The sequence below is a fragment of the Microchirus variegatus genome (genome assembly GCF_963457635.1).
Source record: "Microchirus variegatus genome assembly, chromosome: 13".
NCBI lineage: Eukaryota > Metazoa > Chordata > Actinopteri > Pleuronectiformes > Soleidae > Microchirus > Microchirus variegatus.
The window spans coordinates 13,839,742-13,855,810 of NC_139814.1; the positions used below are offsets into that span (position 1 = coordinate 13,839,742).

Here is a 16,069-nt window from a genome sequence, read left to right on the forward strand (position 1 = left end):
TAACTGAACCAAAATGATTCAGTTTTAATGATTTCTTCGTTATGTGGAGCAAAGAAACCAAGAAAATATTCACATTTAAAGGTGCATTATGTAATAAATCTAAAGCAACTGGCTGTATAATCCTCCTAGTTTATGTTTTGAAATCATGTTTTGGCATGTGGCGCCACCTACCGGCGCCTACCAATTATTGCAGTCAGTAGAGTCTCAGCTGCCGTGCAACCACGGGTTGCCAGTTACGCCAGAAAACGAAACCTAAAAGACCTCGGTGTTTCGAGTAACTGTTTGGTCCAGAAAATGTGTCTCAAACCTGGAAATGTTGTTCTCAAACGTCTTGGTTTTGTCCACAAACCAAAATGAGTCACTTTTAATGATTTCTTTGTTACACTGAGCAAAAGAAACCAGAAAACATCCACATTTATGAACCTGAAAAATGTGAAAATTGCCATCTGTTCTAGTGGCTCCCAAATTACACCGATTCTGTTTGTTTTCGTCCATATTAGCACAAAGCAAATCACAGTGTAATTTATTTCAAATATGGACGTGGGTTATTTGATCGTCAGCCTGTAAATAAAGCAGAACAAGGTCAATCAAGCGTCTCGTAGCCTCGCTGTTTTCCAGAGTAGCTTGTGTGCTTAGAAACAGGGTCACCAAGTGAGTCGAGCGCGGAAAGGAAGGAGCCTTCATTTGCTAATCACCATTGGAGACCTTGACGTTTAATAAGTTAAGTGAGAAGAGAAACATGGCTCACATCTGACATTAATTGCTGGAGTGATGTTTATGAGAGAGAAGCGCCCCAGAGGAGAACTTTGAAAATAGCTGCTCGTAACCTTGTCCTCGTGTTTCCTGTGGATCTGCAGCCGCCCCACGTGCACCACCTCTCTGCGGTTTTCCAAAGACATATAAGAGGCACTAAGTGTTTTGAGAGATGGGTTTTTGATCTGTTCTGCGGTTTGTTTTTAGCGTGAGTGTTGTAAAAGCAGAGGCCCGCTCAGTTATCGTGCACACTGGTGCGCTGATGTATGTCACTCATTTTGGTGTCACGCTCTGTTTGACGCCCGTTGTCATTCGTGAGACAATAATGGCATGGAATAAAATCACAACACTTAACATTACAGTTTGGTAATAGCAGTACGGCAATAGTGATGTAATATTTTGGGAATAGCATCTTATTTTTAATGTAATATACAGTTTATAGCTTGTAGCAGTACGGTAAAAGTAATCAGAAACAGCTAAAATAAAATTGTTAAAAGTCTTTTTGTGATTAGTTTGATACAGGTGTATCTATTATAGCTGCAACTAAAGATGTTTTTCATAATTGATTAATCGTTTGGTCCATAAAATGTCCCGAAAATGTTAAAAAACATTGATCGTGTTTGTCAAACCTTCTTGAATGTCTTGTTTTGTCCACCAACCAAAACGATTCAGTTTTAATGATTTCTTTGTTATGTGGAGCAAAGAAACCAAGAAAATATTCACATTTAAAGGTGCGTTATGTATTAAATCTAAAGCAACTGGCTGTAAAATCCTTCTAGACTTTGCAGACTGCAAATCATGTTTATGTTTTGAAATCATGTTTTGCCATGTGGCGCCACCTTCTGGCGCCTACCAATCAGTGCAGTCAGTAGAGTCTCAGCTGCCGAGCAACCACGGGTTGCCAGTTACGCCAGAAAACGAAACCTAAAAGACCTCGGTATTTTGAATTTGAATGTAGTAACCGTTTTTGGCCACATTCTTATATATGATAGATAAGTAGATACTTTATTCATCTCACGGAGAAATTCAGAATTTCATTATATCATCTCAGCTACATAGCATAATACTGAATCCTGCTGCCGAATTACTTTTTTGGTAGTTAATTTTGTCTCTCTCTCTCTCTGTTTGTCAGAGCTGCTGGAACTGTGGCCGTAAGGCCAGCGAGACGTGCAGCGGCTGCAACACAGCACGCTACTGTGGCTCCTTCTGCCAGCATAAGGACTGGGAGAAGCACCACCACGTCTGTGGACAGACCCTCCAGGCTCAGCAGCAGCAGCAGCAGCAACAGCAGCAGCAGCAGCAACAGCAGCAGCAGCAGCAACAGCAGCAGCAGCAGCAGCAGCAGCAGCAGCAGGCCAGTCAGCAGCAGGGGGGCATCCCAGGGTCAGACAACCCTGCTCCCATCAGCTCATCAGCCTGCACTCCCAGCAGCGGGACAGGGAGTCCGGCTGCGACTCCGCCTGCTGCGACCCCTCGCTCATCCACTCCCAGCACCCCGTCCTCCTCCTCCGCCCTGGATGGCACACCGCGTTAAGAGACTCGAAAATCGAGGAGGGAGGCGAAGGGCCCAGGAGGGCTCACAGCCAGCTCTCACCCCCCACAAACAGCACGACTGTCGACACTGCCTTGCAAAGATGCTAAGCTAACCGAGATAGAGGGCGATGCTTCTTGTCTATCTTGCAAGCGCAGTCATAGGAGGAGGTCCATAATCAGGTCATATTGACTTGTCCCCGTCTTTAAAGAAACACAAAGATATTCTTTGTTTTTGAATGAATGAATTTAAATATCGACATCCTTTTTCTCTTTACACTTGCTATTCTCGTCGTCCGTTTGTCATTGTGCCTGTTGTTGTTGCTGTTGCCGTCATTGTAGCTTGTCTTCTTTTCTCCTGTAAATACGAGACTGAGACTGAGCAGAGATAGGCCGTGAAACTCCAAACAAATATATCTGACCTCCCTCTTCTTTCTTTTTTTTTTGTGTGTGTTTTTTTTGTTTTGTTTTGTTTTCCTCCATCCTTGAATTAACTCTTATTTGCTTTATGTCCCCGGGACACGAGATCTGTCAACCTCAACAAGGCATTTTACCGAGCAACATACCAAGGGAATACAACTCGCTGGCGGAATGTCGTCAGCTTTCTTTGAAATTAGATTTAAAAAAAAAAAAAAAAAAAACACTGACAGAAACACTGATGAATGGATACATAAACAAAATTGCTGCCTGGAGAAGGGAGAGGGATGAAGTGAATCTCTGGTCCACAGACTGCCGTGAAATGGGCAGATGTGCGGCAGATTGCGAGCAGAGCAAGCTGTTCAACCAATGTTATTTCCCTCTCACTTGTAATAATATCCAGGTCAGTGGGCTGGGAAATACAAATCCGTCTCCCTGAAGGATGTAAGAGGATACAAAACTTTGCCCACTGCACATGTGGAGGGGTGTACTGACTACAATTCACATGTGCATGCTTGGTGGGCCACAGCTCGCTCTCTCTCTCTCTAACAGGAAGTGAAGTCATCGTCCACCCCCCGCTGAGACTGTCCCCTCGCAGGCAGCACACTGGGACACAATCCCCCACCACCACCACCACCACCACCTGTCTCGACTCCGAGAGACATTTTCATCTCTCTTCACGTTCTTTTTTCTATCGGTGTCACGGTGTTTAAGACTTTCTGTCCTGTGGTGTCATCGATGGTTATTTATTGTACGTGTTGGACAGCTGTGACGAAGCTTCAACCACTCACAGTCCTTCATAACTCTCTCTCTCTCTCTAGCTGGTGCAAAAAGCGATAAAAAAAAGAAGAAGAAGAAGAAGTGTTATCTTCCCCCCACCCCCCCCCCCCCCCCAAGCTGCTTTTCTATTCTGTGTGTCAGTGGTAGATCCCTCGTAGTCACAATAAGTTTTACTTCCCATTGTCCTCAAGAAAAGACAGAAGCTGTATCTCAGAGCTGCTACTTGAGTCCGATCTTGATCTTTTCTGAGAACGAGCATGTTGCGCGGAATGCTTATCTTAAATGTTTTGTACACGGGATACATACATTAATGTATTTGCACTGTCACAGAGGTTATTTCGGCATGCTTCTTTTCAGCATACTTGTGTTGTCGGTATAGAGCCATAATTCTTCTGCCATTTTGTATGTAGTGGTAGCATAATCCGGTTTTACTTTTTTTTTTTGGTGGGGCGGGGTTGGGGTGGGGCGGGTGGATGTAAAATCACTAAACCCACTTTTTTATTATAATTATTATTATTATTATTCTCACCGTGCTAAGAAAAGCAGCCATAATGTTTTTTTTTTCTTGTTTTGTTTTTTTAATATTTAAACTTACAGACAGTGCATGCACATTACTGAGCGTTTGTTAAAAGTGTTTGTTATTTTTTAGAAAAAAAAGAAAACTCAAAAGTGACCAAAAAAAAAAAAAGGCAAAAACAAAACACACACACAAAAAAAAACGTACTCTAACAAAGTAACTTTCCAAATACAGAGGTGTAGACTCCGATTGACAGCTTTAACACTGCAAAAGCACCAGGTAACACACACACAGTATTAACACAGTAGATTAACAAACAAACAAAAAACAGCCAAAGACTGACACCAAGGACCAAAATCCTGATTTTAAACACGTTTCAGTAGAGGTTTGATTGTGCAAAATTTGGGGGTTTTTTTTCTGCAGGACATCGTTTGCTCACTCACAGAACAAATCCACGTCTCGTGTCGTGAAAAAAAATCATCCTTTATTATTCTGCAAAGTGAAAAAGGTGTGAATCAAAAACACAGCAGTGTTGCATTTTATCTGGAGCAATAATAACTAATGTCACATGCGCACTCATAACTCCTGCGCTCATTCTATCACGTGTGCGTTCCCTCGATTCACAAAATGTCCGATTAAATGTCCATTTCAGCTTTAAGCAGTTAATTTCTTTATTTATAAAGAGGCGAACGTGAAGCGGAGCTTTCACTCCAACACCATTTACAGCTGTTTTATATTTATTTATATCAGAGTTATGTCTTTTTTTTTTTTTTTCTTTTTTTTTTGGATAGATAATCATTCACAGCTTTGTTGTAAAATCCTCACACAAACCTCTTATCCACAGTAAGAGAGCACTTAACCCTGACGCACACAAAGGCTCTTCACCCCCAAACACCTTGGTGCTACACAGATGCGCGTTACAAATTCTGACCTCAAGGAATAAGTGGAAGCCCAAAAAGGTTCTGGGCCGTTTTTTCTCCCTCTGTACTTCCTCAACTCTCCCTTCTTGTCGTAACTAAACTACACACCTGAACTTTCTTTTTTTTTTTATTATTCTTAAAAGGGTTAAACAATCCAAAAAGGTGTCTAACACCCGACTCACAATTCCTCAGAAGCTGTGAAGGAACAGCCAAGCTGTTTTTACACACGCGTGTACATGAAAGTACACAGCAAAAATAATGTGTGTTCGTCATTATCAGGGCAAAAACCTGGGTTTAAGAAGAAAAAAAAAATGAAGACAAATATTATTGCTCGGTGATTCTTTGAGAAGCTTTTTCTTTCTTTCTTTCTTCCCTCCTCTATGTGTGTTTTGCTACAAATTCCTCGGTGGCAAACAAGTCTCACTCTACCTCTTACAGCACGAAAAAGAGCGTCAGTCATGGCACTGATACTGGTCTAGTTGAAACCAAAATGGGCACAAGAAAACAGGAAAATAAACCCAAAGTTGAAGCTCATACAGCTGCAAAACCATATCACTACTTGGTAACAATGCAGACCTCATAAATAAATAAATAAATGAAACATAAATGAATAGAAATGAGAGAAGAAGAAGAAAAAAAACAGGGGGAAACGAACTTGTTACGTTCCTTTATGCCTGTGGCATTTCTAGATCACATCAAAAGTTTGAAGTGTTTGAACAGATTTTTCTTCTTTTTTTTTTTAAAGTGCTAATTTTAAAGAAAGGTGTTGTTGAATCCTACGTCAACGGCACAAACTAAAGTTACAGAAGTGTTTCTCTCTCTCTCTTTTTCTCCCCTGTGTCCCCTCCATTTCTCCTTTTCTCTTCTCTGTTGTAAAGACATGCTAAAGTGCTTGTCAACCTGTCAGCTGAGGTAAATTCAAAAAGGGGGATATAAAAAAAAAGAAAAACTACTAAAAAAAAAAAAATAGAACAAAAAAACAAACAAAAAAAGACTAAGGCTATGAATTTAGGCATGCCTGTTTTTCACAATGGGAGGAAATGTTATTTAAATTTCTTACTCAACAGGAAACATTGGGGACTTAATAATGTGGGGCCAACAGTGAAAAGGCCGTAGCATTAATCTGGGGAGTGAGTTGAAGTTAATGGGTGGGAGGGTTGTTTTTTTTTGGTTTTGTTTTGCATTCTCTTAAGAAAATTTATTGTGGAAAAAAATAGAGTTCAAATGATTTGAAGTTGTTGTGCAATACTTAATTGAGACATGAAAACCACAGGTTAGTGGTAGGCTGACACTGAGCGGTCTTTCCATCGCTTAGGGTCAGTGTCCTCTAGAGAGCTTTCCAGTCTACTATGTCAGAACTGTGGTTTCTTGTTGATTTTTTTTTTCTTTAAGTTTCTTTGTTTTATTCTTTTTGGGCTGTAAACTATGGTCTGTCAGTCTGTGAAACTTTGCAGTATAATTCTGGTATTGTTGTTCTCTTTACGGTGTAATAAATATGTTAATACCTGCCTCTGAGACTTGACACTAATGTTCGTTCTTGACCCATGATAAGTGGGATTGCTCACACTTTATTTTTAAAATTATAATTTGTTTAGTTCGAATCCCATTGGAGGGATGTGTCTACAAATATGTGTCTGTGTGGGTGTTTCAAAAAGAACCAAACTAAAAACCTTCAAAACAAACGAAACAACTTACAAAATCCTAAAGACTAAAACTATGATTACAACTTCATCATCAACAACTCTGTGATAATGGGAGGAATGAGCTAGCCTTGACATTTTCTGTTGACTAATGTCAACAAGACATGAGACATCAACAAGAAATGAGTCGTCAAATGAGCAAAGTAAATATGTTAAAAGAAAATGTGCTAGTTTAGTATGTCTTCCAAAATCGCACAAAAACGACAAGTTTACCATGTCGTTCAAACTGTGAAAGAAAATCATACTATAGCATATCGTCCAAAAATGGTAAAGAAAAAGTCATACTGTAGTATGTTGTCCAAAAACGGTAGAAAAAAACGTCATAGTATAGTATGTTGTACAAAAACGGTCAAATAAGTCATAGTATAGTATGTCATCCAAACATGGTCAAAAACGTCATACTATAGTATGTCTTCCAAAATTGGTCAAAAATGTCATAGTATTCTATGTTGTCAACAAATGGTCTAAAACCTCATAGTAAAGTATGTCGTCCAAAAATGGTCAAAATTTGTCAAAAACATCATACTATAGTATGTCGTCCAAAATTGGTCAAAATTGTTCAAAAACGTCAAAGTGTAGTATGTTGTCCAAAAATGGACACAAACTTCATAGTATAGTACGTTGTCCAAAAATTGACAAAAACGTCATACTATAGCATGTTGTCCAAAAATGGACAAAAACGTCATACTATGGCATGTCTTCCAAAATTGGTCAAAAACGTCATACGATAGTATGTCTTCCAAAATTGGTCAAAAACGTCATAGTATAGTATGTCTTCCAAAAATAGTCTAAAGCGTCATAGTTTAGTATGTCTTCCAAAAATGGTCAAAATTGGTCAAAAACGTCATAGTATAGTATGTCATCCAAAAATGGTCAAAAATGTCATACTATAGCATGTCGTCCAAAATTGGTCAAAATTGTTCAAAAACGTCATAGTGTAGTATGTCGTCCAAAAATGGACACAAACTTCATAGTATAGTACGTTGTCCAAAAATTGACAAAAACGTCATACGATAGCATGTTGTCCAAAAATGGACAAAGACGTATGGCATGTCTTCCAAAATTGGTCAAAAACGTCTTTCAAAATTGGTCAAAAACGTCATAGTATAGTATGTCTTCCAAAAATGGTCAAAATTGGTCAAAAACGTCATAGTATAGTATGTCTTCCAAAAATAGTCTAAAACGTCATAGTATAGTACGTTGTATAGTATGTCTTCCAAAAATGGTCAAAATTGGTAAAAAACGTCATAGTATGTCTTCCAAAATTGGTCAAAAACGTCATAGTATAGTATGTCTTCAAAAATTGTTAAAATTGGTCAAAAACGTCATAGTATAGTATGTCTTCCAAAAATAGTCTAAAACGTCATAGTATAGTACGTTGTATAGTATGTCTTCCAAAAATGGTCAAAATTGGTAAAAAACGTCATAGTATGTCTTCCAAAATTGGTAAAAAACGTCATAGTATAGTATGTCTTCCAAAAATAGTCTAAAATGTCGTAGTATAGTATGTCTTCCAAAAATGGTCAAAATTGGTCAAAAACATCATACTATACTATATCGTTGATCTCAATGTCATACTACACTATTTCGTCCAAAATCTGTCAATTTTTTTGCCAAAATTTGATCAAAGCCCACGTTTGGTGTAGTGGTGAGCACTCTTGCCTTTGCAGCAAGAAGACCTGGGTTCGAGCCCCGTTTGGAACAACTTCGGAACAAAGGCCTTTCTGCAAGGAGTTTGCATGTTGTCCCTGTGTGTGTGTGGGTTTTCTCCGGGTTCTCTGGCTCCCTCCCACAGTCCAAAAACATGCGATATGGGGATTGGATGAATTGGTCACTCTAAATTGACCGTAGGTGTGAGTGTGTGAGTGAATGGTTGTTTGTCTCTATATGTGGCCCTGTGATGGACTGGCTAACTGTCCAGGGTGTACCCCGCCTATCGCCCAATGTCTGCTGAGACAGGCACAGCACCCCCTGCGACCCTCTGGTGGAGGATGAGGCGGTAGATAATGGATGGATGGATGGAATTTGATCAAAACGTCATATTATACTATGTTGTCCAAAATCTGACAATTTTTTGGAAATAATGTTTTTGGCCCAAAATGTGACCAAAACGTCATACTATACTATGTCGTCGACCTCAATGTCATACGACACTATTTCGTACAAAATCTGACAATTTTTTTGAAAAAAAAAATTTGTCCAAAATTTGACAAAAATGTCATAATAAAGTATGTCGTACAAAATCAGAATTTTTTTTTAAGCCCAAAATGTGACCAAAACGTCCTACTATACTATGTCGTCGATCTCAATGTCATACTACACTATTTCGTCCAAAGTTTGACCATATATTTGGAAAATAAAAAGTTTGGTCCAAAATTTGACAAAAACAACATACTATACTATGTCGTCCAAAATCGGATAATTAAAAAAAAAAAATGATTTACTATACTATGTCGTCCAAAATCTGACAATTTTTTTGAAAAACATTTTTTTGGTCCAAAACTTGACAAAAACGTCATACCATACTATGCAGTACCTCATACTATACTATGTCTCTAAAATGTGACCATTTTTGGAGAAAAAAAATTTGGTCCAAAATTGGACAAAAACGACATACTATACTATGTCGTTTTTGATTCTGACATTTTTTTTGAAAAACGTTTTTTTGGTCCAAAACTTGACAAAAACGTCACACTATACTATGCAGTACCTCATACTATACTATGTCTCTAAAATGTGACCATTTTTGGAGAAAAAAGATTTGGTCCAAAATTGGACAAAAACGACATACTATACTATGTCGTTTTTGATTCTGACAATTTTTTTGGAAAACGTTTTTTTGGTCCAAAACTTGACGAAAACGTCACACTATACTATGCAGTACCTCATACTTTACCATGTCTCTAAAATGTGACCATTTTTGGAGAAAAAAAATTTGGTGCAAAATTGGACAAAAACGACATACTATATACTATGTCGTTTTTGATTCTGACAATTTTTTTGAAAAACGTTTTTTTGGTCCAAAACTTGACAAAAACGTCACACTATACTATGCAGTACGTCATACTATACTATGTCTCTAAAATGTGACCATTTTTGGAGAAAAAAAATTTGGTCCAAAATTGGACAAAAACGACATACTATACTATGTTGTTTTTGATTCTGACAATTTTTTTGGAAAACGTTTTTTTGGTCCAAAACGTGACAAAAACGTCACACTATACTATGCAGTACCTCATACTATACTATGTCTCTAAAATGTGACCATTTTTGGAGAAAAAAAATTTGGTCCAAAATTGGACAAAAACGACATACTATACTATGTCGTTTTTGATTCTGACAATTTTTTTGAAAAACGTTTTTTTGGTCCAAAACTTGACAAAAACGTCACACTATACTATGCAGTACCTCATACTATACTATGTCTCTAAAATGTGACCATTTTTGGAGAAAAAAAATTTGGTCCAAAATTGGACAAAAACGACATACTATACTATGTCGTTTTTGATTCTGACAATTTTTTTGGAAAACGTTTTTTTGGTCCAAAACTTGACGAAAACGTCACACTATACTATGCAGCACCTCATACTATACTATGTCTCTAAAATGTGACCATTTTTGGAGAAAAAAAATTTGGTCCAAAATTGGACAAAAACGACATACTATACTATGTCGTTTTTGATTCTGACAATTTTTTTGAAAAACGTTTTTTTGGTCCAAAACTTGACAAAAACGTCACACTATACTATGCAGTACGTCATACTATACTATGTCTCTAAAATGTGACCATTTTTGGAGAAAAAAAATTTGGTCCAAAATTGGACAAAAACGACATACTATACTATGTTGTTTTTGATTCTGACAATTTTTTTGGAAAACGTTTTTTTGGTCCAAAACGTGACAAAAGTGTCACACTATACTATGCAGTACCTCATACTATACTATGTCTCTAAAATGTGACCATTTTTGGAGAAAAAAAATTTGGTCCAAAATTGGACAAAAACGACATACTATATACTATGTCGTTTTTGATTCTGACAATTTTTTTGAAAAACGTTTTTTTGGTCCAAAACTTGACAAAAACGTCACACTATACTATGCAGTACGTCATACTATACTATGTCTCTAAAATGTGACCATTTTTGGAGAAAAAAAATTTGGTCCAAAATTAGACAAAAACGACATACTATACGATGTTGTTTTTGATTCTGACAATTTTTTTGGAAAACGTTTTTTTGGTCCAAAACGTGACAAAAGTGTCACACTATACTATGCAGTACCTCATACTATACTATGTCTCTAAAATGTGACCATTTTTGGAGAAAAAAAATTTGGTCCAAAATTGGACAAAAACGACATACTATACTATGTCGTTTTTGATTCTGACAATTTTTTTGAAAAACGTTTTTTTGGTCCAAAACGTGACAAAAACGTCACACTATACTATGCAGTACCTCATACTATACTATGTCTCTAAAATGTGACCATTTTTGGAGAAAAAAAATTTGGTCCAAAATTGGACAAAAACGACATACTATATACTATGTCGTTTTTGATTCTGACAATTTTTTTGAAAAACGTTTTTTTGGTCCAAAACTTGACAAAAACGTCACACTATACTATGCAGTACCTCATACTTTACTATGTCTCTAAAATGTGACCATTTTTGGTCACAATTTTTTTTGAAAAACGTTTTTTTGGTCCAAAACTTGACAAAAACGACACACTATACTATGCAGTACCTCATATTTTACTATGTCTCTAAAATGTGACCATTTTTGGAGAAAAAAGAATTTGGTCCAAAATTGGACAAAAACGACATACTATACTATGTCGTTTTTGATTCTGACAATTTTTTTGGAAAACGTTTTTTTGGTCCAAAACTTGAAGAAAACGTCACACTATACTATGCAGTACCTCATACTATACTATGTCTCTAAAATGTGACCATTTTTGGAGAAAAAAAATTTGGTCCAAAATTGGACAAAAACGACATACTATATACTATGTCGTTTTTGATTCTGACAATTTTTTTGAAAAACGTTTTTTTGGTCCAAAACTTGACAAAAACGTCACACTATACTATGCAGTACCTCATACTTTACTATGTCTCTAAAATGTGACCATTTTTGGTCACAATTTTTTTTGAAAAACGTTTTTTTGGTCCAAAACTTGACAAAAACGACACACTATACTATGCAGTACCTCATATTTTACTATGTCTCTAAAATGTGACCATTTTTGGAGAAAAAAGAATTTGGTCCAAAATTGGACAAAAACGACATACTATACTATGTCGTTTTTGATTCTGACAATTTTTTTGGAAAACGTTTTTTTGGTCCAAAACTTGACGAAAACGTCACACTATACTATGCAGTACCTCATACTATACTATGTCTCTAAAATGTGACCATTTTTGGAGAAAAAAAATTTGGTCCAAAATTGGACAAAAACGACATACTATACTATGTCGTTTTTGATTCTGACAATTTTTTTGAAAAACGTTTTTTTGGTCCAAAACTTGACAAAAACGTCACACTATACTATGCAGTACGTCATACTATACTATGTCTCTAAAATGTGACCATTTTTGGAGAAAAAAAATTTGGTCCAAAATTGGACAAAAACGACATACTATACTATGTCATTTTTGATTCTGACAATTTTTTTGGAAAACGTTTTTTTGGTCCAAAACTTGACAAAAACGTCACACTATACTATGCAGTACCTCATACTTTACCATGTCTCTAAAATGTGACCATTTTTGGAGAAAAAAAATTTGGTCCAAAATTGGACAAAAACGACATACTATACTATGTCGTCCAAAATCGGATAATTTTTTTGAAAAACATTTTTTGGTCCAAAACTTGACAAAAACGTCACACTATACTATGCAGTACGTTATACTATACTATGTCTCTAAAATGTGACCATTTTTGGAGAAAATAATTTTGGTCCAAAATTGGACAAAAACGACATACTATAATATGTCGTTTTTGATTCTGACAATTTTTTTGAAAAACGTTTTTTTGGTCCAAAACTTGACAAAAACGTCACACTATACTATGCAGTACGTCATACTATACTATGTCTCTAAAATGTGACCATTTTTGGAGAAAAAAAATTTGGTCCAAAATTGGACAAAAACGACATACTATACTATGTTGTTTTTGATTCTGACAATTTTTTTGGAAAACGTTTTTTTGGTCCAAAACGTGACAAAAACGTCACACTATACTATGCAGTACCTCATACTATACTATGTCTCTAAAATGTGACCATTTTTGGAGAAAAAAAATTTGGTCCAAAATTGGACAAAAACGACATACTATACTATGTCGTTTTTGATTCTGACAATTTTTTTGAAAAACGTTTTTTTGGTCCAAAACTTGACAAAAACGTCACACTATACTATGCAGTACCTCATACTATACTATGTCTCTAAAATGTGACCATTTTTGGAGAAAAAAATTTGGTCCAAAATTGGACAAAAACGACATACTATACTATGTCGTTTTTGATTCTGACAATTTTTTTGGAAAACGTTTTTTTGGTCCAAAACTTGACGAAAACGTCACACTATACTATGCAGTACCTCATACTATACTATGTCTCTAAAATGTGACCATTTTTGGAGAAAAAAAATTTGGTCCAAAATTGGACAAAAACGACATACTATACTATGTCGTTTTTGATTCTGACAATTTTTTTGAAAAACGTTTTTTTGGTCCAAAACTTGACAAAAACGTCACACTATACTATGCAGTACGTTATACTATACTATGTCTCTAAAATGTGACCATTTTTGGAGAAAAAAAATTTGGTCCAAAATTGGACAAAAACGACATACTATACTATGTTGTTTTTGATTCTGACAATTTTTTTGGAAAACGTTTTTTTGGTCCAAAACGTGACAAAAGTGTCACACTATACTATGCAGTACCTCATACTATACTATGTCTCTAAAATGTGACCATTTTTGGAGAAAAAAAATTTGGTCCAAAATTGGACAAAAACGACATACTATATACTATGTCGTTTTTGATTCTGACAATTTTTTTGAAAAACGTTTTTTTGGTCCAAAACTTGACAAAAACGTCACACTATACTATGCAGTACGTCATACTATACTATGTCTCTAAAATGTGACCATTTTTGGAGAAAAAAAATTTGGTCCAAAATTGGACAAAAACGACATACTATACTATGTTGTTTTTGATTCTGACAATTTTTTTGGAAAACGTTTTTTTGGTCCAAAACGTGACAAAAGTGTCACACTATACTATGCAGTACCTCATACTATACTATGTCTCTAAAATTTGACCATTTTTGGAGAAAAAAAATTTGGTCCAAAATTGGACAAAAACGACATACTATACTATGTCGTTTTTGATTCTGACAATTTTTTTGAAAAACGTTTTTTTGGTCCAAAACGTGACAAAAACGTCACACTATACTATGCAGTACCTCATACTATACTATGTCTCTAAAATGTGACCATTTTTGGAGAAAAAAAATTTGGTCCAAAATTGGACAAAAACGACATACTATATACTATGTCGTTTTTGATTCTGACAATTTTTTTGAAAAACTTTTTTTGGTCCAAAACTTGACAAAAACGTCACACTATACTATGCAGTACGTCATACTATACTATGTCTCTAAAATGTGACCATTTTTGGAGAAAAAAAATTTGGTCCAAAATTGGACAAAAACGACATACTATACTATGTTGTTTTTGATTCTGACAATTTTTTTGGAAAACGTTTTTTTGGTCCAAAACGTGACAAAAACGTCACACTATACTATGCAGTACCTCATACTATACTATGTCTCTAAAATGTGACCATTTTTGGAGAAAAAAAATTTGGTCCAAAATTGGACAAAAACGACATACTATACTATGTCGTTTTTGATTCTGACAATTTTTTTGAAAAACGTTTTTTTGGTCCAAAACTTGACAAAAACGTCACACTATACTATGCAGTACCTCATACTATACTATGTCTCTAAAATGTGACCATTTTTGGAGAAAAAGAATTTGGTCCAAAATTGGACAAAAACGACATACTATACTATGTCGTTTTTGATTCTGACAATTTTTTTGGAAAACGTTTTTTTGGTCCAAAACTTGACGAAAACGTCACACTATACTATGCAGTACCTCATACTATACTATGTCTCTAAAATGTGACCATTTTTGGAGAAAAAAAATTTGGTCCAAAATTGGACAAAAACGACATACTATACTATGTCGTTTTTGATTCTGACAATTTTTTTGAAAAACGTTTTTTTGGTCCAAAACTTGACAAAAACGTCACACTATACTATGCAGTACCTCATACTTTACTATGTCTCTAAAATGTGACCATTTTTGGAGAAAAAAAATTTGGTCCAAAATTGGACAAAAACGACATACTATACTATGTCGTTATTTATTCTGACAATTTTTTTGAAAAACGTTATTTTGGTCCAAAACTTGACAAAAACGTCATACCATACTATGTAGTACGTCATACTATACTATGTCTCTAAAATGTGACCATTTTTGGAGAAAAAAATATTGGTCCAAAATTGGACAAAAACGACATACTATACTATGTCGTTTTTGATTCTGACAATTTTTTTGAAAAACGTTTTTTTGGTCCAAAACTTGACAAAAACGTCACACAATACTATGCAGTACCTCATACTATACTATGTAGTACGTCATACTATACTATGTCTCTAAAATGTGACCTTTTTTGGAGAAAAAAAATTTGGTGCAAAATTGGACAAAAACGACATACTATACTATGTTGTTTTTGATTCTGACAATTTTTTTGAAAAACGTTTTTTTGGTCCAAAACATGACAAAAACGTCACACTATACTATGCAGTACCTCATACTATACTATGTCTCTAAAATGTGACCATTTTTGGAGAAAAAAAATTTGGTCCAAAATTGGACAAAAACGACATACTATACTATGTCGTTTTTGATTCTGACAATTTTTTTGAAAAACGTTTTTTTGGTCCAAAACTTGACAAAAACGTCACACTATACTATGCAGTACGTCATACTATACTATGTCTCTAAAATGTGACCATTTTTGGAGAAAAAAAATTTGGTCCAAAATTGGACAAAAACGACATACTATACTATGTTGTTTTTGATTCTGACAATTTTTTTGGAAAACGTTTTTTTGGTCCAAAACGTGACAAAAGTGTCACACTATACTATGCAGTACCTCATACTATACTATGTCTCTAAAATGTGACCATTTTTGGAGAAAAAAAATTTGGTCCAAAATTGGACAAAAACGACATACTATATACTATGTCGTTTTTGATTCTGACAATTTTTTTGAAAAACTTTTTTTGGTCCAAAACTTGACAAAAACGTCACACTATACTATGCAGTACGTCATACTATACTATGTCTCTAAAATGTGACCATTTTTGGAGAAAAA

General features: G+C 35.4%; 2 protein-coding genes across 2 annotated transcripts in view; one reads left to right on the plus strand and one right to left on the minus strand.

Moving 5' to 3' along the window:
* The window catches only part of runx1t1 (RUNX1 partner transcriptional co-repressor 1), a gene marked incomplete at both ends in the record, with an annotated part of 56,807 nt that extends 54,520 nt beyond the window's left edge, over positions 1 to 2,287 (plus strand). Inside the window, 2 exons of the mRNA XM_083899497.1 lie at positions 1,886 to 2,038; positions 2,078 to 2,287. Coding sequence (XP_083755623.1) covers positions 1,886 to 2,038; positions 2,078 to 2,287 — 363 coding nt within the window. The remainder of the gene's footprint in view (positions 1 to 1,885; positions 2,039 to 2,077) is intronic.
* tinagl1 (tubulointerstitial nephritis antigen-like 1) overlaps positions 1 to 16,069 on the minus strand; it is a 516,891-nt gene that overhangs the window by 354,062 nt on the left and 146,760 nt on the right. The gene's annotated exons all lie outside the window — the stretch shown is intronic.